The sequence below is a fragment of the Zosterops lateralis genome, assembly GCF_965231275.1.
Source record: "Zosterops lateralis genome assembly, chromosome: W".
Lineage (NCBI taxonomy): Eukaryota > Metazoa > Chordata > Aves > Passeriformes > Zosteropidae > Zosterops > Zosterops lateralis.
The window spans coordinates 22,805,506-22,832,601 of NC_139801.1; the positions used below are offsets into that span (position 1 = coordinate 22,805,506).

At 40.9% G+C, this 27,096-nt stretch overlaps 1 protein-coding gene across 8 annotated transcripts in view; it reads left to right on the top strand.

The window, feature by feature from the left end:
• The window catches only part of LOC310922093 (kinesin-like protein KIF2A), a 195,143-nt gene that overhangs the window by 139,148 nt on the left and 28,899 nt on the right, over positions 1–27,096 (top strand). For all 8 annotated transcript variants that reach the window (XM_083882424.1, XM_083882419.1, XM_083882425.1 and 5 more), the window contains 7 exons: positions 14,320–14,374; positions 17,440–17,602; positions 21,549–21,639; positions 21,789–21,852; positions 22,258–22,349; positions 22,643–22,785; positions 23,472–23,676. In XM_083882424.1, coding sequence (XP_083738550.1) covers positions 14,320–14,374; positions 17,440–17,602; positions 21,549–21,639; positions 21,789–21,852; positions 22,258–22,349; positions 22,643–22,785; positions 23,472–23,676 — 813 coding nt within the window. The remainder of the gene's footprint in view (positions 1–14,319; positions 14,375–17,439; positions 17,603–21,548; positions 21,640–21,788; positions 21,853–22,257; positions 22,350–22,642; positions 22,786–23,471; positions 23,677–27,096) is intronic.

The window sequence follows — 27,096 nt, forward strand, 5'->3', positions numbered from 1 at the left end:
TCGACAGGACGTATCCTTCCCCTTTTTGCCCACCCCGTGATCGGTCCCTGTGACTCTTCCTAGTCCCAGGTCTTACGAGCGGTATGAGAGAACTTTCACACAGAATCGCTTCCTTCGCGGCCGACTGTTCCCCTCGTGGGAATACGGAAATGCGACCTTGAAGTCCACACTCACTTCGTGATCAGATCACGTCTCACACACTCGCCCGATCACCCTGCTCAACACACACAGTACTTACAGCTCTCTTCCTGCGTGGATGTCTTCATGCACTTAGACATTTTACAAGCAATTAAGCCGCAGCTTGAATGCCTTCTGCCTTCCCGAGCTCTCTTCGCCCCCGGATCCGTCTTTTCCCCTGTCCTAATTTGTGATTTTCTCGCTCCTAAATTTGGTTCGGGTGTTTGGGTGGAGCCGCGGGGTCTCCCCACTCACCAGGCCGCCAAAATCAGCGAGGGTACCCCCCTGGATCGCAGGTCCCCGCAGCTTCCTCCGAATCCGAGTCACGGCACCAAATCTGTTATAAACGCAAGGACAAAATCCAGATTAATAAAGAAACGGTTTATTAATCAAACAATCCCAATCACTGACAAACAGAGAAAACCACAAAATAGGATATCTGCAGCGCGGCGTCGGGTGGATGAGGGGTCTGCACACCAAGGTACAGGTCACCCAAATCCACCCCGAACGATTCTCAGTTCGCTGTTTTATAGGGTTTTTTTGTCCTGAGGCAGTCCAGGTGTCCAGGATGGACCAAATAGTCCAAATTTCTTCTAGATGGCCTTCCCGGATTTGCCGAGTCCTGTGGATCCGTTCCGGGAAGGTCTTTTTCTTATGCAAATTGAGCCAGCCAGTCTTATGTTGATTCTGGTGTGCATATTGTGCCGGGGAATTTTTCGTCGTCGAGGAATTCTGCATCACCGTTCAAGAAGGAATTCTCCTTGCATCGGACGGGATGTGATTCTTATCGGGGGTGGCTAGCGTCTTTGTTTGGTCTGATGGTCCTTGTCCTGCTTTTTGTTTCACAGCTGGAGCCGCGGAGACTCGACTAGGTACAGATTTCTACCTGCTAGGTTTTTACAGTTTATTACCACCATTATATTATACATTTGATTATTATTTTATTTACGAATTTTTATACCAGATTTATCACAATGGTGAGGGTCCTTTCCAGTCAGATCGGGTGTTAATAAGGTCTCAGTGCAATGGCTGGTCTTAAGAGCAAAGGCTCACCCACAGTGTTATAAATGCAATGGCAAATATCGGATTAACAAAGAAACAATTTATTAATAACACGATACCAATCACCAATAAAAGAGAAAACCACAAAATAGGATATTAGCAGCGCCGCGCCGGGTGGATGAGGGGTCTGCACACCAGGGTACAGGTTGCCCAAATCCACACCGAACGATTCTCAGTCCACCGTTTTATAGGATTTTTCTGCCCTGAGTCAGTACAGGTGTCCAGGATGGGCCAAATAGTCCAAATTTCTTCTCGATAGCCTTCCCGGATTTGCCAAGTCCTGTTGATCCGTTCCGGGAAGGTCTTTTTCTTATGCCAATTGTACTAGCCAGTCTTATGTTGATTCAGGTATGCATACCGTGCCAGGGCGTTGATGAATTCTGCTTCGCCGTTCAAGAAGGAATTCTCCTTGCATTGGAAAGGATGAGATTCTTATCGGGGCTGGCTAGCGTCTTTGTTCAGTCTGATGGTCCTTGTCCTGTTTCGCAACTGGAGCCGCGGAGACTGGAGATACAGATTTCTACCTACTAGACTTTACAGTTTATTAACATCATTCTATTATACATTTGATTATTATTTTATTCACGAATTTTTACACCAGATTTATCACACACAGTAAGGAAGAAGCAGTACAGGGCTGGGCTCGGCAGTGGCAGTGGATTCTCCCCGCGCTAAGCAGCAGCTTGACTGTCCTCCTCCCATGCTGACAGCGAGAGAGCGAGAAGAGCCGAGCCCAGCCCCTCACTCCCTGGCCAAAATCTCGGGTATCTGCCCTTCCCAAGAGAAAATCAGCCAAGTAAGAGAGTAACCAGCTGCACCCTTCCTCTCCTCCTCCTCCCAGCCACATCTTTTGTTCTCTTAAGTATCGGTAGTTATTGTCTCTTAGCCACAAATGGGAGAAAATTCCCTAAGAAAAAGAAAAAAAAAGGAAAAATCCTAACCTGCAGCACCACTTCCTCAGCCAGTTCCCTCAGGACCTGTGGATGTATCTCATCAGGTCCCAGGGAACTGTGCACCTTAAGGTTCCTTAGATGGTCTCAAACCTGATCTACGGTGGATGGGATTTAATTTTCTCAGTCCCTGCCTTTGGATTCTGTGAGTTGGGCAGTGTGACTGGAGCACTTGGCGGTTAAAACCAAGGCAAAGAAGTCATTGAGTACCTAAACTTTCTCCATGGCTCAAGTAGCCAGGTCTCCTGTTTTGCTCTTTGGGGGTGTTATAAATAACTATGTAGTTATTGACTTTCGCTATTATTGGCTTCTGTAAATTATTTTTATATAGTAGAGTTTGTAATCTCTTTTAACTGCATTTGATATAGTATAATTTGTCAGCCTTTTATGGTTAATACCTTAATCCCTGTGTACATTGTATATTTTAGTGTGATAAATATATATTATAGTTTAGGCTTTTGCAAAATATAATAGAGGCTATGTACTGTGTATTATAACATTAACTTTTGCAGAAGTAATTGTAGTTGTGAAATAATAACTAATGCCTTTATTTTTGTAACTAACAATAGTGAAATAGCTAATGTTGATTGAAAGTACTTGTAAAAATGGCTAGAACATCTGTATGATAACATTGAAAAGAACCAGGTAAATTTCACCAAAAGAGCAAGGAAGAATCTACCATGGACCCTTTGGCTATTAATAACTGTCAAACCACAGACCAGGGGGCCTTGTGAGGTAATAAAATACTAAACTCTCAAAATCACATCTGCATTGTGGCACATACTCTAAGAAGATGAGGTCAAGGGTCAAACTAAGATAAAGAATTCCCAGAACATGTAAGCTCAAAGAGATGTTTAAATATGTATAATCTTCATAAATATGCATTTGACCAATGCAGTGAAAAAGTATATAAGAAGAGTTGTTATAGTTAACTATGTGCATCTAGCTGTGAAAAACGACATTCACTTTCTTAGAAGAATTTATAAGTTTAATAAAAAATAAAAAATAGACAATTCAGAAATAGAGAAGCAAGAAGTTTTCCAGCTGGGGTGCCTCAATAGAAAGAAGCACCCATACTCCTTCAAGTTCTTTGCTTTTAATGATTAACCTTTCACATGTGCATTTTTGAACATTCCTTCGAGTTCAGGTGTTCCTTTGGTTTTTAGCGCACTCTTTTCCTGAAACTTGTCCCATTGTACCAAATTAACATTTTAAAGTTCTTGTTGGAATTTTGTAGTCTTCTTCATGTTTTATTCTTCTGATACCAGGAGATCAATGAATTCCCTTTTTGCAGCTTTTGATTCACCCTTATCTTGATCTATCAATTCAGGAATGCAGAAAGACTCCCTCCCCTTATCTTCTGGTGAGGGTTTGATTCAGTTTGGTTAACTGGTTTGACTGGTTTTACAAATTAAGTTTTTACAACTCAAAAAGAAAACATGTATTCATCACATTTCTAAGACTGTTGAAAAGAAAATACAGTAAAACTTTCTACATTAAACATATAGCATTCATTTAAATACTTGTGAGAAGCCAACTTTATAATATGCATTTATGACATAGCTAAAGCTATGCACCCAGCACTGTTACTTTTACTTTATCTCTTATTATCCCTTATTGTGATAAATTTTGGGTAAAAATTCGGGTATAAAATAATAACTTGATGTGTAATAGGGAATCAGGTTAATAAACTTGTGAAATCCAGTATAGGGCTAATCGTTTTCCCCCCAGCCTGCCAGTCTCAGTTGCAAAGACAGGATGAACATCATCAAGCTAGACAAAGACACTGGCCAACCTCGATAAGAATCACTTCCTTGCCAATGCAAGGAAGAAATTCCTTCGTGACAACGATGCCAATCTCATCAACCCGCTGGCGATCTCATCAGCTCTCCGGCGCAACAAGCAAAATGAAATCAGCATAAGACTAACACATGAAATTGACATAAGAAAGAGTTTTTCCCGGAATGAGACAATGAGACCTGACGAGATCCGGGAAGGCCATCGAAAAGAAATTCGGACTATTCAGCCCATCCTGGACACCTGGACTGCCTAAGGGCAGAAAAACCCTATAAAATGCTGGACTGAAAGCTGCATCGGCGTGGATTTGGGAGTCTTGTACCCCGGTGCGGACCCCTATCCACCCAGCACGGCGCTGATATTCTCCTAATTTGTGGTTTTCTCATTTTTCCGGTGTTCGATATTCTGTTATTAATAAATTGTCTTTTATTTATTCGATATTTGCCATTGCATTTATAACAGATTTGGTGCCGTGACTCGTATTCGGAGGAAGCTGCGGGGACCTGCGACCCAGGAGGGTACCCCTGCCGAGTTCGGCAGCCTGGTGAGTGAGGAAACCCCGCGGCTCCACCCGAACCTCCGAACCAAATTTAGGAACGAAAAAGCCACAAATTAGGACAGGGGAGAGAACGGATCCGGGGGCAAAAGAGAGCTCGGGAAGGCAAAGGGCCTTCGGAAAAGCCGCGGCTTGCAAATTGCTCGTAAAACGTCTACGTGCACGAAGACATCCACGCGGAAAAGGAGCTGTAAGTACTGCTGGTTGAGCGGGTGATCGGGCGAGTGTGTGAGACGTGATCTGATCACGAAGCGAGTGTGGACTTCAAGGTCGCATTTCCGTATTCCCGCGAGGGGAACGGTCGGCCGCGAAGGAAGCGATTTTGTGTTAAACTCTCTTACATCGCTCGTCAAAACCGGGACGAGGGAAGTCTCGGGGACCGATCACGGAGTGGGCAAAAAGGGGAAGGGTACGTCCTGTTGAGCTCGGGAATTGGTAAACCCTTTTTGCCAGCGGACCAAGGTAAGGGTCCAAAAAGGAATCCGAAAGGATTGAGAACCGATCAGGAACCTCCGGCACAGCTCGCTGGAGGGGTGAGTGATCGAAAAAGCCCCATCCCCTGAAAAAGGAAAAAACACAACGCACAGGCAGAAAAAGTCGACTCGCAGGGAAATTTGAAGATTTGGTAAGGAGAACTTGAAAAACATGGGACAGAGAAAGAGTAAGCCCCGGAAAAAGACCTCAGAAAAATGCCCCTACGGTAAGGGAAAGGGAACCGTGAAAATCCCTCGAAATAGTCCCTTGGGGTGGATGTTGGAACATTGGGGAGATTGTCCACAAAGAAAACGGAAATCCAAGGAAAAAATGATTTATTATTGCATGGATGTGTGGGGTGGTGAAGAATTGAGGAACCACCTTGCGTGGCCAGTAATGGGAACATTTGAAAGTTGAGTATGTAGTGAGTTAAATCGCTATGTGGAAAATAAGAGCCCCTCGGACCCCGAGGGAAGGAATACGCCCGGCTCTGGTTAAACACCCGAGCGGGCCTGTTTCCGATGAAACAGAAAGGGCGGCCCGGAACCGGGACCGAGCCCTGGGAACCCCTGGACCACCTACCACCTCCCTACAATGGGTTAAATTCCCCACCCTCTCCGGAGCAAGTGGTGCTCATGGCTCCTTTGGATCCTCCGAGCCAACTCTTGGGGGCACCGGCATCCCAGGTGGGGAGCCAGGTCTCTCCTCCATTGTCCCCACTGGCAGCTTCCTTGCTGCCCTCCCCACTCTTGCCCCTTCCGTCCGGTTTGGGTCCGTCGGCGGCGCCCCCGCCGATAGACGCTATAGCCGCGGGAGCCCCTTCTGAGGTCCTTCCTGCACAAGCTTGGGAGCACTCTCGTTCACTTTTGCCGCCGCCACCAGGGTTGGTCCGAGCGGAGGACAGACTCCCTTTTGCCGCACAGGCGGCAATCCCGCCCCCGCAATCTGGGAGGGGGAGACAACCCACTGCTACCAGTTCTCCCCCTGCTAGCAGAACCCGACTGAAAGCAAGGATGGTGGGTGATGAATGGGGAGAGAGTGAGAATGAGGGACACAACCTACTTCCACTGAGGGAGGTACCCACGGCCCCTGGAGTAATTGGGTTTGTTAACGTACCCCTCAACACGGGAGATGTAAGGGCATTTAAGAAGGAAATGGGACGATTGTTAGACGATCCTTTTGGGGTGGCAGATAGGTTGGATGAGTTCCTGGGAAGCAGTATTTATACATATGAAGACCTGATGGCAATCCTAAGGTCTTTATTCAACAACGAGGAAAGGGAAATGATAAAACAGGCGGGTATCAGAGATTGGGACAGAAGAAACCCACAAGGGACACCAGGGGACCAAAAGTGGCCCAGCTCTAGCCCAAGCTGGAATGCACAAACAGAGGATGGGAGGAGGAGCATGGTAGACCTGAGAAATATCATAATCCAGGGCATTCGGGAAGCCGTCCCAAGGGGTCAAAACATTAGCAAAGCTTTCAATGAATGTCAGGGGAAAGATGAGTTCCCCACTGAATGGATTGAGCGACTAAGGCGAAGTCTACAGATATATTCTGACGGACCCCAATTCCCCCCTGGGGGAGGCGTTGCTCAAAACACAGTTTTTAGCGAAATCCTGGGAGGACATTCGAAGAAAGCTTGAGAAGATAGATGGCTGGCAAGACAAAAGCTTGCAAGAGTTGCTGAGGGAAGCGCAGAAAGTTTACATGAGGAGGGAGGACGAGAAGCAGAAGGTGCAAGCCAAGGTTTTGGTAGCGGCAGTGAAGGAGGTTCAGAGACAGGAACAGGCTTCGGGTAAGTATAAGACCTTACCCCGAAAGCCTTCAGGCCCCCGCAAGGCAACCCCAGACACCAGAAGGGAATTGCCTGAGTGTTACTATTGTAAAAAGGCAGGACACCTTCGGAGAGATTGCAAGAAAAGGATGAGAGATGAAAAGCTGTTCCAGGAGGATTAGGGGTGTCAGGGGCTCTTCACTTTGGGGACCAGCACATCTAATGAGCCCCTGGTAAAATTGAAAGTAGGTCCCCAGCGTCAAGAGATCGTTTTTCTGGTGGATACCGGGGCAGAAAGGAGCACCTTGCAGCATTTACCAGAGGGATGCACGGTCAGTGAAGAGAAAGTTGTGGTGGTGGGAGCAAAGGGGGATCCTTTTAAAGTGCCAGTGATAAAAAGCGTAGAAATTGAATCAGAGAATAAAGTTTGCTTGGGAAATTTGTTGTTGGTGGAGGAAGCTGATTACAACTTGCTAGGGAGAGATATGATTATCGCCCTTGAAATTAGCATAGTTGTAAGAAGCTCCGATCTCGTGGTAAGAATGTTTAAGCTCACCGAGAAGGATGAGGCAGACATCAATCCAGAGGTATGGCACTCTAAAGGGGAGGTTGGGAAGCTAGAAATAGACCCCATTCACATCATAATCGAGAACCCCGAGGACCCTATACGGGTCAAACAGTATCCCATTCCTCTGGAAGGAAGAAAGGGATTGAAGCGGGTAATCGATGACCTTTTGAAAGGAGGAACAATAGAACCATGCATGTCCCCCCATAACACCCCTATACTGGCTGTGAAAAAGGCAGATGGAAGCTATCGGCTAGTTCAGGATTTGAGGGCAGTAAATGCTCGAACCAGGACTAGGTTTCCGGTGGTGGCCAATCCATATACTTTACTGAACCGGCTCACGCCTGAGGATGTGTGGTATAGTGTGATTGACCTGAAGGATGCATTCTGGACTTGTCCCTTGGATGAGAAAAGCAGGGATTACTTTGCTTTCCAATGGGAGGACCCCGATACCAATAGAAAACAGCAGTTGAGATGGACAGTGCTTCCCCAAGGGTTTGTAGAATCTCCTAACCTGTTTGGACAGGCCCTGGAACACCTCTTGACTCAATTTACCCCGGAGGCAGGGACGAAACTGTTACAGTATGTGGATGACCTGTTAATAGCTGGACCTTCTGAGGGAAGTGTGAGGAAATGCACGGTGAAATTACTAAATTTTATTGGAGCTAACGGATTGAAAGTTTCAAAATCCAAACTACAGTTCACAGAGCCTGAAGTGAAATATTTGGGTCATTGGCTGTCCCAAGGGAAAAAGAAATTAGACCCTGAGAGGGTCGCGGGAATCATTACCTCACCCGCTCCAAAAACTAAGAGACAAATACGCCAAGTATTAGGGCTCCTGGGATACTGTAGACAGTGGATTGAAGGTTTCAGTGAGAAAGTGAGATTTCTGTATGAAAGATTGAACACCGACAGGGTGAAGTGGACTGAGCAGGATGAATTGGATTTCCAAAAATTGAAAGAGGTTCTCATGGCAGCCCCAGTACTGACCCTTCCAGATGTGAACAAAGAGTTCCAATTGTTTGTAGATGTCATTGGACAGACTGCACAGGGAGTCCTGACTCAGGAATGGGCCAGCAAAAGGAAACCTATAGGATTTTTATCCAAAATCCTGGATCCCGTGAGTCGGGGATGGCCTACGTGCCTGCAGGCCATCGTCACAGTAGCACTCTTGTGGAAGAGGCGAGGAAAATCACCTTTGGAGCCTCACTGGTAGTTTACACCCCCCACAATGTGAGAAACATTCTACAACAAAAGGCAGAAAAGTGGTTGACCGACTCCAGGCTTCTGAAATATGAAGCCATTCTGATCAGCTCCCCAGGATTGGAGTTAAAAACCACCTCAGCACAGAACCCGGCACAGTTCATGTTTGGAGACCCCTCCGAGGAACTGCTGCACGATTGTGCTGAGATCGTGGAACTCCAGACAAAAGTAAGACCAGATTTGGAGGATCAGGAATTGGAAGGGGGAGAAAAATGGTTTGTGGATGGGTCGGCGAGAGTAGTGGAAGGGAAAAGGAAATCAGGGTACGCAGTGGTGGACGGCAGAACGGGAAAGGTGGTGGAATCAAGCCCCCTAAGGCCCGAATGGTCGGCCCAGGCTTGTGAGCTTTATGCTCTCCTGAGGGCTCTCAAAAGGCTAAAGGGAAAAAGGGGGTCCATATTCACCGATTCCCGATATGCGTTTGGGGTGGTTCACACTTTCGGAAAGATTTGGGAAGAAAGAGGTTTAATAAACACAAAGGGGAAAGGCTTGGTACACGGGGAGATGATTCGACAAATCTTGGAGGCAATCAGAAAACCAAGAGAGATTGCGGTGGTACATGTCAAAGGGCATCAGACCGGATTGCAATTTCAAACGCGCGGCAATAATCTGGCTGATCAGGAAGCGAAAAGGGCAGCTTTGCTCACAGTAAGCATTCTCGAGGTAGTCGGGGAGGAGAACTCCGAAATCCAAATATGCCCCTCTGAAAAGGACATTGAAGGATTCAAGGAGATGGGAGGAGCTTTGGAGATGGGAAAATGGAAATTGCCTGACGGAAGGGAACTGGTCCCGAAAAGTACGGCCAGAGGGATCCTGAGACGTCTGCATGAGCAGACCCATTGGGGAACACGGGCACTGGCTGACCAGTTTCTGAAGTTCTTTGGGTGCAAGGGTATCTTTGAACTGGCAAAACAGGAGGTACAAGGGTGCGTGACTTGCCAGACAGTGAACCGGTCCAGATCCAGACAAACGGCTTGGGGAGGTCGTCCTCTTTCATATCGGCCGTTTGAAAGGATCCAGGTGGATTTCACTGATTTACCAAAGGTCGGAAGGTATAGGTATTTATTGGTTATTGTGGACAAATTGACACACTGGGTAGAGGCATACCCAAGGGCGAAAGCCACAGCTCAAACGGTTTCCAAAGTATTGTTAGAAGAAATAGTCCCCAGGTACGGAATCGTGGATTGCATAGATTCAGACCAAGGGACTCATTTTACCTCAAAAATTATAAAACAATTAACCGAGGCCTTGGGAATCAGATGGCAATATCACACCCCCTGGCAGCCCCAGAGTTCAGGGCAAGTAGAAAGAATGAATCAAGCTTTAAAATCACAATTGGCAAAACTCATGTTGGAAACAAAAATGTGCTGGGTGAAATGCCTTCCCCTTTCTTTGCTGAATGTAAGAACCATGCCTCACTCTGATATGGGGCTGTCCCCCTTTGAAATGTTGTATGGGATGCCATACAAACACGGAATGCCAGTGGGACATCCCCGGGTCGAGGATGTGCAATTGCAACCTTATCTCATCACTGTAAACAAAAATTTACAGGAGCTTTGAAGGCGCGGACTCATTCCCCAAAGCGCTCCTCTCGGGTTTCAAATCCACCAAATTCAGCCGGGAGACAAAGTGTTAATCAGGACTTGGAAAGAAACTCCTCTCGCTCCACAGTGGGAAGGACCGTTCCTAGTGCTGCTCACGACCGACACTGCAGTTCGAACCGCTGAGAAGGGTTGGACTCATTCATCAAGGGTGAAAAAGATCGGGGACCCAAAAACCTCAGACTGGAAGGTTACCACTCCTCCCGGAGAACTCAAAATCAAGCTCAGGCGTCAACCTAAATGACCAGTCAGATAAGTTGCAACACCCCAGACTGTGAATGTTTTCCTTTTATTCGAGTGTGTATACTGTAAACAGGTTTGGGTCACCCATTGTTGGGGAGGGAATCGACCTTGGGGTTTGTGTACTAACTGCCTAGACGAGGAGCAGGAGAACACAGGCCATTTCTTAATACTTGCCACTCGGACCGGACTTTTGGAACTAGACTCTCCTGAGTGGTACCAAATTTACAAAAAGGGAATAAGGGGAAAATTGGACGTTAAAGCAGAAGCTTTAGCAGTTGAGTGCCAGAGGACCATCAAAGTACCTTGCCGAGGGGATACAATCAAATTATCCCGGTGGGCAACCTACAAGAGAAGGTTTGCCATCAGGACCACACGGGCCCCTGAAGCATACCTTGCTGCCGAGAAGATGGTTTACCCCGCCGTATGTTCACATACGGGCGAAGGGCAAGGCAGAGGGGTATTTCTGTGGGGAATCCTGACAGTCCTGGGTCTAGCCGTGTGCTGGACCAAGGGGGCCCTTCCAGGGGCGCTCCTGGGGGAGAATCCTCCCGCGAAGTGTGAATGGTGCTTAACAGCTCCAGAAACCGGGCAGATAATGGATTGTCCTCTGGAAAGGCAGTTGGGTGATTGTTAGGCTAATGGCACTCGATTTCACCTTTGTGAATTGGAAGAAAGGGTCCGGTGCCTATGCTCAGGGGCAAGTCCTAAGGGCGGGCTGTTCAGGGATCCTGCTCACTCATTAGACAAAGGCGCGAACTTGAAATTCCTTACCCGGTGCAAACATGTCAGCAATGTAACAAAACTGTATGGGTGGGAGGAAAAAGGCAATCTATTTTCCTTGCCTACTACAAGGTGAATCCCCTGTGCTACGACAAAACGAAACTGAAAATATGTAACATGGGTGGAAAATTGTATTAGGAAGGGAAGAATCTCAAACACGAGGAACTAGGTTCCTTTGATACTGAACCCATCGTTTTTGACTTATTGCCTCCGGGTGATAATCGTGTGTGTTTGCAGTTTGATCAGACCTTTTGTTTTTCAAGGAACGAGGAAGGGATGGACCCTGAGAGTAAAATGAACCAGGTGATGAATCCTCTCAGGAGGGATGGGAAGAGTACAATCTTAACTGGAATTAAGTTCAATAAAAGGAACGAATTTTTAATTTGATGAATTATTAGGCGGGGGACTGTGATAAATTTTGGGTAAAAATTCGGGTATAAAATAATAACCTGATGTGTAATAGGGAATCAGGTTAATAAACTTGTGAAATCCAGTATAGGGCTAATCGTTTTCCCCCCAGCCTGCCAGTCTCAGTTGCAAAGACAGGATGAACATCATCAAGCTAGACAAAGACACTGGCCAACCTCGATAAGAATCACTTCCTTGCCAATGCAAGGAAGAAATTCCTTCGTGACAACGATGCCAATCTCATCAACCCGCTGGCGATCTCATCAGCTCTCCGGCGCAACAAGCAAAATGAAATCAGCATAAGACTAACACATGAAATTGACATAAGAAAGAGTTTTTCCCGGAATGAGACAATGAGACCTGACGAGATCCGGGAAGGCCATCGAAAAGAAATTCAGACTATTCAGCCCATCCTGGACACCTGGACTGCCTAAGGGCAGAAAAACCCTATAAAATGCTGGACTGAAAGCTGCATCGGCGTGGATTTGGGAGTCTTGTACCCCGGTGCGGACCCCTATCCACCCAGCGCGGCGCTGATATTCTCCTAATTTGTGGCTTTCTCATTTTTCTTGTGCTTGATATTTTGTTATTAATAAATTGTCTTTTATTTATTCGATATTTGCCATTGCATTTATAACACTTATTAAACTTAAAAAATTTTTAAAGTGTAAGCCTCATTTCTCACAGTTTCTTTCATTTTCCTTTCTTGTCCTATGTGCCTGAAGAAACCCTTTTTGTTATTTTTCATGTCCATAGCCATGTTCAAGGCCAGCTGTGCCTCGGTTTTCCTGATCGCCTCTCTGCGATCCCAGGCCATATCCCTCTAATCTCCCCAGGATGTGCCTCTGCCTCCACTGTGTTATAAATGATCAAGAGCCAATTCAAAATAAAAGAATTTATTTAGCAATTTTCCAAGATCAAATTAAAAGGCCACAATAAAATTGGACAACATCGATCGAATGCTGGGTGGACAGGTTAATAGCAGCAACGGTGCCATCCAACCTTGCCCACAAATGCTGGATCTCGGTGTACAGCTTTTATACAGTTTTTCTGTCCGGAGGCTATGTCTATTGAAAAGTCCAAATATTCATGTATTTCTTTATTCCCAATTAAAGTTTGAAAAGATTTCCAGTAAGTAAGAAAGAAGTCTCAAGAGTCTTCCAGGACTCCTCCTTTGGGGTGCTGATTTGATCACCCTCCGGATCTTTCTCCAAGACTGATATCAGATCTTGAGTAGCCGTGAAGTAGAAGTCCATCCTTGATGAATGGGCCATCTCCAGCCAGACCCTGTCATTTCTGTTGCAAATGTTGTGGTTTCACAGTTGCACAATGGGTCCTGGAATCCCGGAGATGCCTCCGGTAGATTTTAATAGTCTGAACTTTTAATACAATATTTTATATGCAAATTTATATACTAGATCTATTACAACTGCATATGCATTTTGGTTTTGTGTTTTAGTTTGTCTATGTGAAAAATGAGGTTCACTTTCTTGGTAAATTTTTTAAAAAGTTTAATAAAAAGGCAATTAGGAGACAGCAAAGCAAAATATTAAACGGCTGGGTGCTTGGCATTCAGCCAAGAGCACACCTTACCATCTCAGAAACACTTATTTAAATGCACCAGCATGTTGCATATTCATAGACCCTCATGCATTATTCAAACATTCTTTTGCTTTGTTTCAACCCCCAACCTGCTCCCATTCCATCTTGCAGATCAACATTTTTCCTTGTGGCTCCATCCTGTGGACCCACACCCTGATAACAGAGGATCAATAAATTCTTCCTTTAGAGTTCTGAGGTCTGTCACCATTCTCTTCATTCAGAAAGGATAATCCAAGGATGTGGGGAATTTCCTGATTATCTTTACCATTCTTCTGAGTTAGCTACATGAACAAGAAAGCATTCTACATATCATGCTATAGTCCAAGAATTATATATATATATATATCACACTACTATTTCTAAGTCTTGTTAATAGCAGAAATAAAAGAAACTTATATTAATACAGCAAAGTTTTCTAACATTATACATATAGAATTCATTTTAATATTTGCAAAAATCCAATAATATAATATGTACTTATAACAGGCTAAGAGGTCTTGACCTAGCCAAGTTGGCCTCCTGCATCCCCTGCCTGACTTCTTGCATTTTGGGATTGAGAGCTCTCGCATCCTATGAAAAAAATGTCTTTTAAATATCTCTCAGGTCTCATTTGCTCCTTTATTTCTGAGAACAGTTTCCCAAGGGATTCCATACGCTAGCACTGAAAGTTTGACTTTCTGAGGTTTAGGGTCCTAATTCTGCTTTTTACCTCTTCTGTACCCCTCAAGACTGAGAATTCTACCTGGGCATAATCAAAGATATTGTGACAATTTCTGTCAATAGCATATCTACCCTGTTACACCTGGATTTGCTTGCTATGTTCCAAGACATACCTGATACTCTGCAGGATCAGGTCACTGTTTGCGGGGAGTTTTATTAATGTATGGTTCTCCCTTTTGGGTTCTAGGTTACTGTGCAGACAGAAGGGGCTTTTACACGTTCAGATGACTCACTGTCTTGTAAATTTATATTTGTTTAAATGATATTGTTATTCAAGAATAGAAGTAAAATACTGTATAACTGGAATTTGGGTATGTTTCACTGAAAAATTGTTTCCTTTGTAGATTGATGAGCACAGGATATGTGTTTGTGTACGAAAACGACCACTCAATAAAAAAGGTATGGCCATTTAAGATTTTGCAGAGTTTTTTCTCTGAAAAACTGCTTCCAATAGTAACATTATTTAATTTAAAGAGGTCTAGAAATACTGATCATAGGCAAAAATCTGTTATACTAGACAATATGTGTGAGGTACCCAGAAAATTTATAAACTTATGCTAATCTGAATAAAGACAGGGATAAAAGTAGTTTAACTGTCACCATTTTATGGAGTGTAATTTTTTCCCAAGGTCATCTAGGATGCATTTAGTTGATCTGGGAATTAATTCTACTGTAATTTCTTCAGTATTTTTATATTGTGTTAGGGTCACCATTCTTTTAAACTATCTTTAAGTGATCTCCTGTTCAGTGAGCTACTGAATGAAAACTTTCCTACACTTTTTTGTTATACATGTATATTTGTACTTTCAAGTTTTTAATCAGACATCAAGGGTACAATTCAGGTGCCTGAATGTTGGTGTCTTCTGACATTTAAGGTGCTCAAGGGTGTTCAAGATACCCTTGCAGGGCTAGCAGGTTATAGACAAACTGGAGACGTACCGCCTGGAACTGCTACTCAGGGCTGGGCAGGATACCTTAGGCCATATAAAATTGCACTAAACAATTATTTTTACGTACTGGAATCACTCCTTAGTGACTTCTTTTCATGCATGATTTGCTTTACAACTTTTTTTCTTACTGCCTGTTGATCAGCCTGGAGTCTATATCCCCTCCCAAAAAAACCCATTTAGGTTTTCATCTCCAGTTAAATCCCAATCTTTCTATTAAGTTCTTTACTTTCATGGGAAATTATGAACTGCAAATGCATCTGGATTGAAGCCTGTATGAATCCAACACTAAAGTAAGCTGATTTTTATTTTGAAAGATGTTTCTTTCCTTCTCTTTGTTTTTTTGTTATCTTAAGGACTCAAAGAACATCTCTGACTCTGAAACAGCATGGGATGCATTTACTATTTTTGTACTGTCAAGTACACATTGAGAGTTATCTGGAAGATATCCAGAGGAACATGGGAGAATTGTATAGGAAAGGGAAAACATATACTGATGTTAGAATATATAGTTAGTTTTCTTTTGTCTTATTTTTTCCCCTCCATGTTGCTGCTTCCACTCCCTTTTTTGTTTATTACTTTTACTGTTTTCTTATTCCCTGTATCTTTTTTAAATTGATCTGAAAGGAATGCATAATCTCAAAAACTGATTGATTGAAACTATTTTTCACAATCTATGTCATAAGGGCATTCAATATACAAGTCTGGTAGCAGTTCAATTTTTTTTTGTAGCATTGGAGGTTATCTTTAATAAAATATAACTTAGAAATGTGATACATTGGGGGGAATGTTACCTTCAACCTGCACTGGAGGTGGAGAAAGTGAAAATACAATAATTGACAGCAAGTTGGTATGAGGCATAAATTAGGTTTCAGAAGTGGGACTCAATTCTGTGCAGATATCTTGGATATTAGTGGTTTGGAGCTATTAAAAATAGTTCTGAGTTGTTGGTAGGAAGATGAGTGTCTAAGTAAAAATGAGGTTCACACTAAAGTTATTTTGCATTTTTAAGAATAAGCTATAATAAAAAGGTATTAATGAAATCATCTATGCTGGGGAGGAACCATAGAGATAATCTTGTACCCATATAATGCAGTATTCTGGGAACATTCACTTTAATTTTGAAAGTTCATAAGAAACAATATTTCTCTTGCTACATTTTAAAATTATATAAAATTATATAAAAAAGTAGAGTGTGTAATACCCTGAAGAGAAAAATATAAATAGTTTTTCATATTGCAAAAATGTGTCCAAAATATTATCTTTTCCCTTTCATGTTCTGTATTTTGAAATGCTGTAAGATATTCAAATAATTTACTAGAAATCAAGTGTATAAATCAATTTCAGGAAGTCTCACAAACACAGAATTATCACCAAAATCTTTAGGTGTTCTCAGCACCAATAATTTTGTGGATTGACTTTGCAGGACGTAGGTCTTCAGATTGACATTTTAAGATTTTATTTCAGTGACATATATTTAAAACAATTGTCTAAGAAAAAACAGCTTTTGACTGCTTTAACTAAAGTTTTTTTTCTGAAAAAAATTACCTTTATATAGATCTTTTCATCATTATTCCTTATTTATTCTCTGTGATTGCTGCAGAATAATTGCATTTTATTTCATTGCAGTGCAGTTGAAAAACTGAATAAATAGTGACTTGAATACATATTTATGTTGGTGTGTAATGTAATGCAATAGTAACCATTGTGCTGTTTGATCAGCATTTTAACGGATGAAAAGATGTCTATCTGATTGTATAGAGCTATATCAAATTCTTGAACTTAAGAAATTTTACATAGAAATGCATGTAGGAGACAGCAGTGATTCTGTCTGTACACAGAAAGGATCGTTATTTTTGTACATCTCATGGATTGCTGGGTTCTCTGTTTTGCTGAGTCATATCTCATACAACAATTAGCAATAAATTGTAGTGCTATGTAGTAATTATAACCTGAGGGCTTACTACTAAAATTGCATCTAGATGGCTTTTGTTCATTTCCAGTGATAGGAAACATCTTTAGCATGTGCAGCATGTTTCTGCTTACAAGATAATTTAAAGAAAACATTTTACTTTTGAGAAATTCTATATTAAAGACCTGAGACTCCAGGAGGAATACAAAAATGAAACTATGTAGAATGAAAAGAATTTTTTTTTCTTTTTGAAAGCTGTGAAGATATGACTATAACTTTAGGGATTTAAGAAAAATAAAAAGACAGAATTTTAAAATGAAGCCATAATGATAGTGCTATCATTAATTATCTTAGGTTTTCTAATCACCTTTGTACAACCTTTCTTTATTTTCTAGCACCTGGTAAGATAGGACATTGACTTCAAAGACTTCAAATCTCTTACTTAGCAGATTACTATCTAGATATCAGAAGCCCAAGTCCATTGCAGTGTTGTTACTTGGAAGAGCTGTGTTATCTGAGACATTATAAGAGTGTAAACAATGAAAAAAATGTAAAAAATAGTGATGTGTTGCTACTTATATATATATATTTCATTTATTTTATAGAAACTTTAATGAAAGACCTTGATGTAATAACAATTCCTAGTAAAGATGTTGTCATGGTACATGAACCAAAACAAAAGGTGGATTTAACAAGGTACCTAGAAAACCAAACTTTTCGTTTTGATTATGCCTTTGATGACATGGCTCCTAATGAAATGGTTTACAGGTATGTGTATATGGGGGTTTTTGGGAATCTTTTTTCTCATATATCTTTGATGTCAATAACTGTGGGCTTACCTTGGTCATGGACTTCTATTCTCTCTGCTATCAGATATGTATGTTGCTAACTCCATTCTTTTGCCTGTTTACTTTTGGTTAGGTCTGTTTATCCTGAATCCTGCTCTCAGTTCTCCTCCAAGACTTTTCCAGGCTCTAGTGTGTATTGCCTCCTCAGGAGGCAAACCAATCAGGAGAGGATGGGGAAAGAGCAGAGAGAGAGACCCCATGGTATTTGGATCTTCATTTTCTCCTTTATTCTTCTGTTTCACTTCCACAGTTGAAACAGAATAATGTACACAACACTTAAAAAAACTTGTTTAGAAGTAGCTGTTTACCTTGTACAAGTTGCTAAATGGATTAGATACAGTAGCAGACAAGGTTAGACACCATAACAAGTCATAATCTTGGTACGGAGTATAAATATTGTGAATTTTTTGGCCAAGAATATTGATATTAGAAAGGAATTTGATTAAGATAATTTTCCTTATGCTTAGAAAGTGCTTCCCATAGCCTTAAGGATGTGAAAAACGAGGTTCACTTTCTTAGAAAAATTTATAAGTTTAATAAAAAAATAAAAATAGACAATTAGGAGACAGAAAAGCAAAAGTTTCTAGGCCGAGGGTCCCTGACATAAAGCCAGCCAGCAGCACACCTTTACCCTTTCAGATTTTATGTTTTAAGGATCACTGTGTTACATATTCAATAGACCCTAATGCACGATTCATTCTCTTTGGGTGTGATCAGTTTCAATTCCTCCCGAATCATTTTATCTGGTAGATCCATCTGTAGGTGACTCTACTCCGTCTGGTAACATGGGTCTCATAAATTCTTCTTCTGAGGTTTTTGGTTATCTTCATTTGGATAAGAAACAGCAGTCTTTATGCAGGAATGCAGGGTGACCCTCCATACCTTCTGGTTTGGTCAGTTTAGATATTACAAAGAGAAAAAAACCTAGTCTTTTGACTGTTAACACTATGTTAGAATCAGAAAATATAAATTCATCACCTTTCTAAATTCTATTAATAAAAGATAATAAAGTACAATTATACATATAGTATTCATTAATATTTGTGAAAAGCCAACTATATAATATGCATTTATAACAAGGACTAGGGACAGAGAATTATCTTAATTCTTGGTTTTAATCCAACAATTAGGAAGTCAAAGTAGGCATCATATCCTGACTGATGTTAGATGCTAACATCCTGTAGGTGGATAAGAGAATTATTAAAAGACCTTGACAATGAAAACTTGTCTTGTGCTTGATAGAAGTAAAAGAAGTGTAGCAAAAGTAAAAACTTTTTAGTCTGTTAGTTTACACTAATGAAAAAAACTTCTAGACAACAAAGCTGTGTCCTTGTAAATTTCTGTCTCTAATGATTGTCTACTGGTAGCATCTTTTCTTTCATGATAGTAGAGGGCTATGGGAGAGTGATCTAGCTGGTGAGGTGTGCCTCTGTCACACAGATAATATCTTCACATAGAGGAGCAGTTGAGCTTTTGCCTTTCCCAGACATCTGTTGTCTGCTCAATTTTCTCCCGGCTTATAGCTGAGAGGTCACTTCCTGGCTCTACCTGCCCACTTATTGGGTAGAGAGTCAGTATCCCTTAGGACTTTTCAATACAAGAGGGGGAGGAAAGTGATTCAGATTCAAGAATACTTGGCTAGAGATGCAGTGAAACAACACTGGAGGCTAGAGGAGAGAGAGACAGCGCCTTTACCTGATAACTTATTACCCTATTAGCAGGCAATCATGCCCATGGAAATCCCTTGGACACATATCTCATGGCATATGTCATAGAACACCTGACTGTTTCCAGTTCCTTCATTCTGAGTGTATGAGACATTTCTCAGAAGGGCTCAAAGGGGCCTACACACCATGTCCTTCCTTTGTCTCAAGTTTTGCTTTTCTGTCTAGCCTTTTCCTTACAGCCTCTTGCAAGTTTTCCTCCCCCTTAACAACCAGTTCCTGTAATCTCCCTCCTTCATGTTATTTGTCTTTGTGAGCATAGTGTTTAAATGTGAGGGATATTTTTGACATACAATGTTATTATGTTTTTGTACTGAGTTTCTTCAGCAAAATTTTTATTATTTGCATAATAAATTAATAGTAATATGGGAAAATATTGAAAGATGCTTGTATTCATACTGAAAAAAATAAATCTCTAGTCTGTATAGCAGTACAGGCTTTTTTTCCTCCCTCATACGGCACAATAATGATAATTACATGAAGGATAATCTACTTCAAGGCCTCCTGTAGTAACACAATTGTGAAGAAGATAGGTATCATGTTCTGCTCTAACCAGAACTACCAGGGTCACAATGGTGGAAAAAAGTATAACAATTTACTTCAGTTTTCTTCAATTATGCTAAAATTACTCATATTTCTATACTGAAAAATGTTCTCAAGAAATGTACTACTCTATTTTCTTAATATTACTTTACTTAAGCTGTATTTTAAGTATTTTTGAATCCATGAGCTGCAACACTGAATTGCAAGCTTTTTTTTTTGTATTAAAAAAACTTAAATGCCTTTTGAATTTTAAAGGACAATCAGAGTTTATATTTCCGAAGGATCAAGATTGCAAATAAAGGTTCTACTAGAAGGAAAGTTTGACTGTTTTGACATGGTACCATTTGGAGTTGTATAATGCTTTGCAAAAATTTTCTAGATATGTTTGTATTTTGCCTTATTTTAAAATACATTTAATTAAGTCCATATTTTATAAATCAGCAAAATAAATAATTTCAAACTCAATTAAGCAGAGATAATGGAATGTGCTTCTTAGGTAGATAGGTTTCCTGAAACTGTTTGGGAATATCTACTTGAGGACAAAAAAAAAAAGGTATATAATTGGAGGATGCAAAAAAGAAAGACTAAAGATGATCAGGAATGATCTGGTACATTTTTGATGAAAACTGATGATTTGGTTAAACTTAGATTTTTGCATAACCCTCTGCTGCTCAATGGCTTAATCTTTCCCATATTATTTTTGTAAGTGACGTGTTTGTTCCAAAGTGGAATGAAAGGAGGTTGTAACACCTTAGTGTTTCTGTTAACAATTGTTCCTGTTTCTGTCACTAAACATCCTTTATTTGTAAACTCCTGGAAAAAGTTTAGGAAGAGAGACACTTGCCTCCATCACCTGGTGGAGGTAACCACCATAAGGTTACCTTTTGCTTTTGGAGATTTTCATGAAGTAATGGTGATAAGCAGCTGAATTAGGAACAATAGCTACATTTATTAAGTAAAAATTAATTCTCTAAAATAGAAAAATTATATTTTGGAAAATATTTTTGACATATCAAATAATGCTTAAGGGATAACTGGATTTTTCCATTCTGATAAGCCTGGGTAGACGTTTTATTGAGCCTTGTCTCAGGGTAACTATGTTCTCGAAATATTACGACATGCAATGTGTTTTTGACCACTTGTCTTCTAAACATAATCTTGGAAGCTGATTTAAGGAACAAAAACTGTAGTGGATTTTTTTGTATTGGCAAAATCTAAGCATTTAACTGCTGCGCTGTCCTACTTCTGCATCTTATAATGGTGCCTTCTTTAGGGAGCTCCAAACTTCATGTAGTAAACTGTGCCATGTTGCATCACTAAAACAAGAAAAATCTTTTTCTCAGGGTTTGAAGAAAAATAAAATTTTTGTAAAATAAATGGGAAACTCCTTGTAGCTTTTCTCTAATTGTTTAGGATATTTGAATGCCCTAGAGCTGGTAGTCTCTTTAGTTCAGGAATTAATGTGGAGATGTCCTTTGGCCTCTCAAAGTTCAGAACCGGTTTTGTCACTTCTGGCATTAAAATTTAAAGTGTCCTTGTGGTAGCGCGGGCTTTTTAAAGTAATTAAATTTCTTAAATACTGTTGTTTTTACATTTAAGGTTTACAGCTCGACCATTAGTAGAGATCATATTTGAAAGGGGAATGGCCACTTGCTTTGCATATGGACAAACAGGCAGTGGAAAAACCCATGTAAGTACATGTCAGCAATACACTTCTTTTTGTGTATTATACACTTCAATGAATTCTAATAAGTAAAAAATATGTAAGATGCAGTTCTGTGATCTTTATAGTGTATTTTTGGTTTTTTTTGGTTTTTTTTGTTTTTTTTTTTAATTTAGACTATGGGTGGTGACTTTTCAGGAAAGAACCAAGATTGTTCTAAAGGAATATATGCACTTGCAGGTGAGACTTTATTGTTCTGTTGGCTTTTTGCAAATTAGTTGAAGTCAATATATTACTTCCTGTTGTACAAACATAAGGGTCTACATATTTTACATTACAGTGGAGCTTTGGTAACATAAAAAGTAGTTTCTAGGTGTGTAGTTTTTGCACGGTAAGGTAAATATTTATAGATAACTTAAGAAATGTAAGAAATATAAATGATGATTGAATTTACAATTTTTGAGTCTTCTGCATCTTCCAACATAATGTGGCAGTTTAAAGTGCAGTGTTTCTTAATTGATTGACTTGATTGACTGTTACACTTGCAAAATATATGCTGTAAAATAGACTGCTATGTATTAATGAGTCTTCACTAAATGAAAATACATAACTACATTTGTTTTTATTTTGTAAATGTATTCACAGCTAGAGATGTCTTTTTAATGCTAAAGAAGCCAAATTATAACAAGTTAGAACTTCAAGTATATGCAACATTTTTTGAGATCTATAGTGGTAAGGTAAGTACCTGATTTTTTTTCTGAGGAAGATGGAATTTCTCTTTCACAAACAAGATTGTGAGTTTGTCACATAAAAGATTTTTTCCTTTTGGTACTAAAAGATTTATTTCAAATAATTCTTTACACTTCCCTTTCAATCACAGGTTGGAAGGGACCACAGTGGGTCTTCTGGTCCAACCTCCCTGCTCAAGCAGGATTGTGCATGGAATGTTTTGCATATTTTGATATGAGATTTAAAGCAAAAATGTCTTTTAAAGCTCCTCTTTAACTGTTATGTTCCCCTCCTCCCCAAGGTTTTTGACTTGTTGAACAGGAAGACAAAATTAAGAGTGTTAGAAGATGGTAAACAGCAAGTCCAGGTGGTGGGATTACAGGAACAGGAAGTCAAATGTGTTGAAGATGTTCTTAAGCTTATTGAAATAGGCAACAGCTGCAGGTATCTCCCATAGCTTTCACCAATTTTTCATTGCAAATTAAAGAATTGCAACAAGACTTTTTTTTTGTCTCTTCATAGCGATGGCTTTTTAATATGCAGTGGTATTTTTGATAATATTGGCCGTAAGTAAGGAATCTGCCTATCTTTTGAATAAAGATAGTTTAGAGTTTTTCAGCCAGAGAGAAATATGAACTAATTTTTCTATGGGATGTGAATTGCATGCATTATATAGCCAGTTTACTGACTTTAATTCACATCATTTATAATCTGGAATACTGCAAGATTCTTCAGTTCTAAAAGGCCTTGATATGTAGTGACAAAAGTATAAAAGCTGGGGTTTTTTTAAGATCCAGCTTTATTGTTTTTAAAATTAGCTTTGTGATAGACTGCTGAGTGATTAGATAAAAGTACCACATGTGGCATTTTGCATATAAACTCTCTGATAGTCTGAAATCTTTGGATATCTGTTTATTCTTGCTTTTAAGAGAGTAGCAGTAAAATGATACTAATCTTCCATTTCTGTTTGAAAGATTGGACAAATAGGTATAATTATACTGTGTGCATCAAATTATATGAGTAAACACAGTACTATGCCCTGAAAAAACTAATGTTCTGAGGGTAATGTGCTTAACATATATGGTCCTTCGCCTGTTCATATGTCCTTCCTTTCTTTCCTTTTGTTAAAGGACATCCGGCCAGACATCTGCAAATGCACACTCATCTCGAAGCCATGCAGTGTTTCAGATTATTCTCAGAAGGAAAAGGAAATTGCATGGTAAATTTTCTCTGATTGATTTGGCTGGCAATGAAAGAGGAGCAGATACTTCTAGTGCAGATAGGCAGACTCGACTGGAAGGTGCGGAAATTAACAAGAGCCTTTTAGCACTCAAGGTAACTGAAGTGTTTCCATTGCCTTTGAGTAGGTGAAAGCCTTCCACAAATAATAGCAATGACTATTGAAATGAGTGGTTTTGCAGGCTTTGCTTCTCTACATTGTCTACTGATGTGACATGTAAAATATAATTCTGATTTTCCTTTAAATACCTGAAAAAACACTTGGTAATTACCAAGTAAAAACATTGCAGAAACATTATGCCATCAGTTTTCATGTAGTTTAAAAAAAAAACCCAACAAACCCAAACCAACAACCCAGTAGTTGAATTTGAATGCTTTTTTTTTTTAATATACACCTAAAATGGGGGGACAGATAACTTACTCTTGTACTCAAGGTCTGAAATACTAACTGGAAATATACTTACTGATCTCAGTTGTTTTTGTTTTTGGTTTTTTTTTTTTAATTAAGAAAAGATTAAAAAAAAGATATCTTTTGTAGTGGTTTAACCCCAGCTAGAAACTAAGTACCATGCAGCTGCTCACTCAATCCCCTCACCCCTTCCCCAGTGGGATGGGAAGGAGTATCTGAAATAAGGTAAAACCCATGGGTTTAGATAAGAACAGCTTAATAATTGAACTAAAGTTAAAGATAATAACAATAATAATAATAATAATTGTATTGAAAAGGAGAGAGATAGAGAGAGAGAAATAAACCCCAAGAGAAACAAGTGATGCACAATACAGTTCCTCATCACACTGACTGATGCCCAGCCCACCCCCCAGCAGCTATCAGCCTGTCCTGACCAACTTCCCTCAGTTTCTATACCGGGAATATTGTATTGTATGGAATATCCCTTTGACCAGTTCTGGTCAGCTGTCCTGGCCATGGTCCCTCACAGCTTCTTGTGCAGCTTCTCCCTGGCAAAGCATGAGACGCTGGAAGGCCCTTGACTCAAGGTAGGCACTGCTCAACAACAACCAAAACATCCATGTGTTATCAGCATTATTCTCACACTGAATCCAAAACACAGCACTACAAACTACTAAGAAGAAAATGAACTCTATCTTAGCTAAAACCAGGACAGTCTCCACCCTAATCCATACCATTTACATCATGCCAGGTCCCACACTTTCCAATACCCCATCACCTTTCCTGTTTTTTGATAGATATGCACACAGATATCATTCCCTTAGTCTATGGACCATTCCTATAAAAGTCTTTAGAGTTCATTTAGTCCATGACCTTGGGCTCCGTCTGTCATAGCAGTCCTTCAGGACAGGAAAGATGGTGTGTGGTATTGGATTGTTGCAGTTGAAGCCAGATCAATATTGGATAGTTATTAACATAATACAATTTAATTCATTGGCTATTCTTACCCAAAATCAAATCCCCTTGAGGCACACACCAGACTTGCCCACCCCACATTACCCACCAAGTGCACCCAGGTCCTTGAGCAAAAGCATTCTCACGGATGGGTTTGCCTTTGCCTAAGGCAGGAATAACCCAGACTGTTTTCCCCAGCATATTTTTAATGTGCACAGGAATTCTATCCCCTTTTAAAGTACTTAACAGTTTTGATTGGGCAGGCCCAGCCTGACTGGCAGATCCTCTGGTGTTGACTAGCCAGATGGCCTTTGCTAAATGTATATATCCCAATGGCTGAAGGTTCCACCACAAATTCCTCTCAGTGTAGTCTCTAACAGTCCATTACATTGTTTGATCTTTCCAGAGGCTGGTGCATAATAGGGAATATGATACACCCACTCAGCATCATGTTCTTTGGCTCAAGTGTCTATGAGGTTGTTTCAAAAATGGCTTCTATTGTCCAACTCAATTCTTTCTGGAGCACCATGTCACCATAAGACTTCCTTTCCAAGGCCCAGGATACTGTTCCAGGCAGTGCCATGGGGCACAGGGTATGTTTCCAGCCGTCTGGTGGTTGTTTCCACCATGGTAAGCGCACAGTGCTTGCTGTTACAGGTTTGGGGAATATGATATAGTCAATCTGCCAGGCCTCCCCATACTTATATTTCAGCCATCATCCCCCATACCACAGAGGCTTTACCTTCTTGATTGCAGAACATTTCACATTCCAAGATAACCTGTGTGACAGTGTCCATAGTTAGTCCACCCCTTGATCATGAGCCCACCTAGATGTTGCATCTCTTCCTTGATGTCCCAAGGTGTTGTGGACCCACTAAGCCAGAAATAATTCACCCTTATGTTGCCAATCCAAATCCACTTGAGCCGCTTCAATCCTAGCAGCCTGATTCACCTGCTGGTTGTTCTGATGTTATTCAGTGGCCAGACTCTTGGGTTCACGAACATCCACATGATGTACCTTCACAACCAGGTTCTCCACCTGGGCAGGTTTATCTCTGTGCTCCCAGTTTATCTGCTTCCATTGCTGCAACCACTCCCACAGGGCATTTGCCACTATCCATGAATCAGTATAAAATATCAGCCATTTCTCTCATTCAGCAATGTCTAAGGCCGACTGGATGGGTTTCACCTCTGCAAACTGACTTTGACTCACCCTCCCCTTCAGCAGTTTCTGTGACTTGTCATAGGGGACTCCATATAGCTGCTTTCCATCTCCAATACTTTCCCACAAGACAGCAGGACCCATTAGTAAACAAGTCATATTACTTCTCATGTTCTGGCGCTTCATTATACAGTAGGGTCTCTTCAGCACGTCACTTCCTCTTCTAGGGGCATTCTGAAATCTTTGCCTTCTGGCTAGTTCATGATCATTTCCAAGATTCCTGGATGACTGGGGTTTCCTATCAGAGCTTGTAACATGATCAGTGCGACCCACTTACTCCATGTAGCATCTGTTTCATGATGTGCAGAGGAGACCCTTCCTGTGAACATCCAACCCAACATGGGTAACCAGGGTACCAGGAGGAGCTGGACTTCAGTGCCAATCACATCAGAAGCAGCTTGAACTCCTTCATAAGCTGCCAGTATGTCCTTTTCAGTTGAAGTATAGCAGACTTCAGATCCTCTGTATGCTCGACTCCAAAAACCTAGAGGTCAACCTCAAGTCTTCCCTGGTGCTTTCTGCCAGAGGCTCCAGGTAGGACTATTCTCCCCAGCTGCAGTATAGAGCACATTTTTTACATCTTTCTCTATTTGGACTGGCCCAAGGGCTACAGCATGAACTGTCTCCTGTTTGATTTGTTCAAAAGCTTGTTGCTGCTCAGGGGCCTCATTTGAAATAATTTTTCTTCCAGGTCATTTGATAGCAAGGGCTGACAATCAGACTGTAATTTTGAATGTGCATTCCCCAGAATCCTACAATACCTAAGAAAGCTTGTTTCTTTCTTACTAGTTGGTGGAGACATTGCTACTGACAACATTCATCTTGCCATTTTATTCCTAAAACCTGGATCTCCTGTGCAGGTCCATTGACCTTACTTTGTTTTATAGTAAAACTGCTGTTCAGAAGGATTTGGACTATTTTCTTCCCTCTC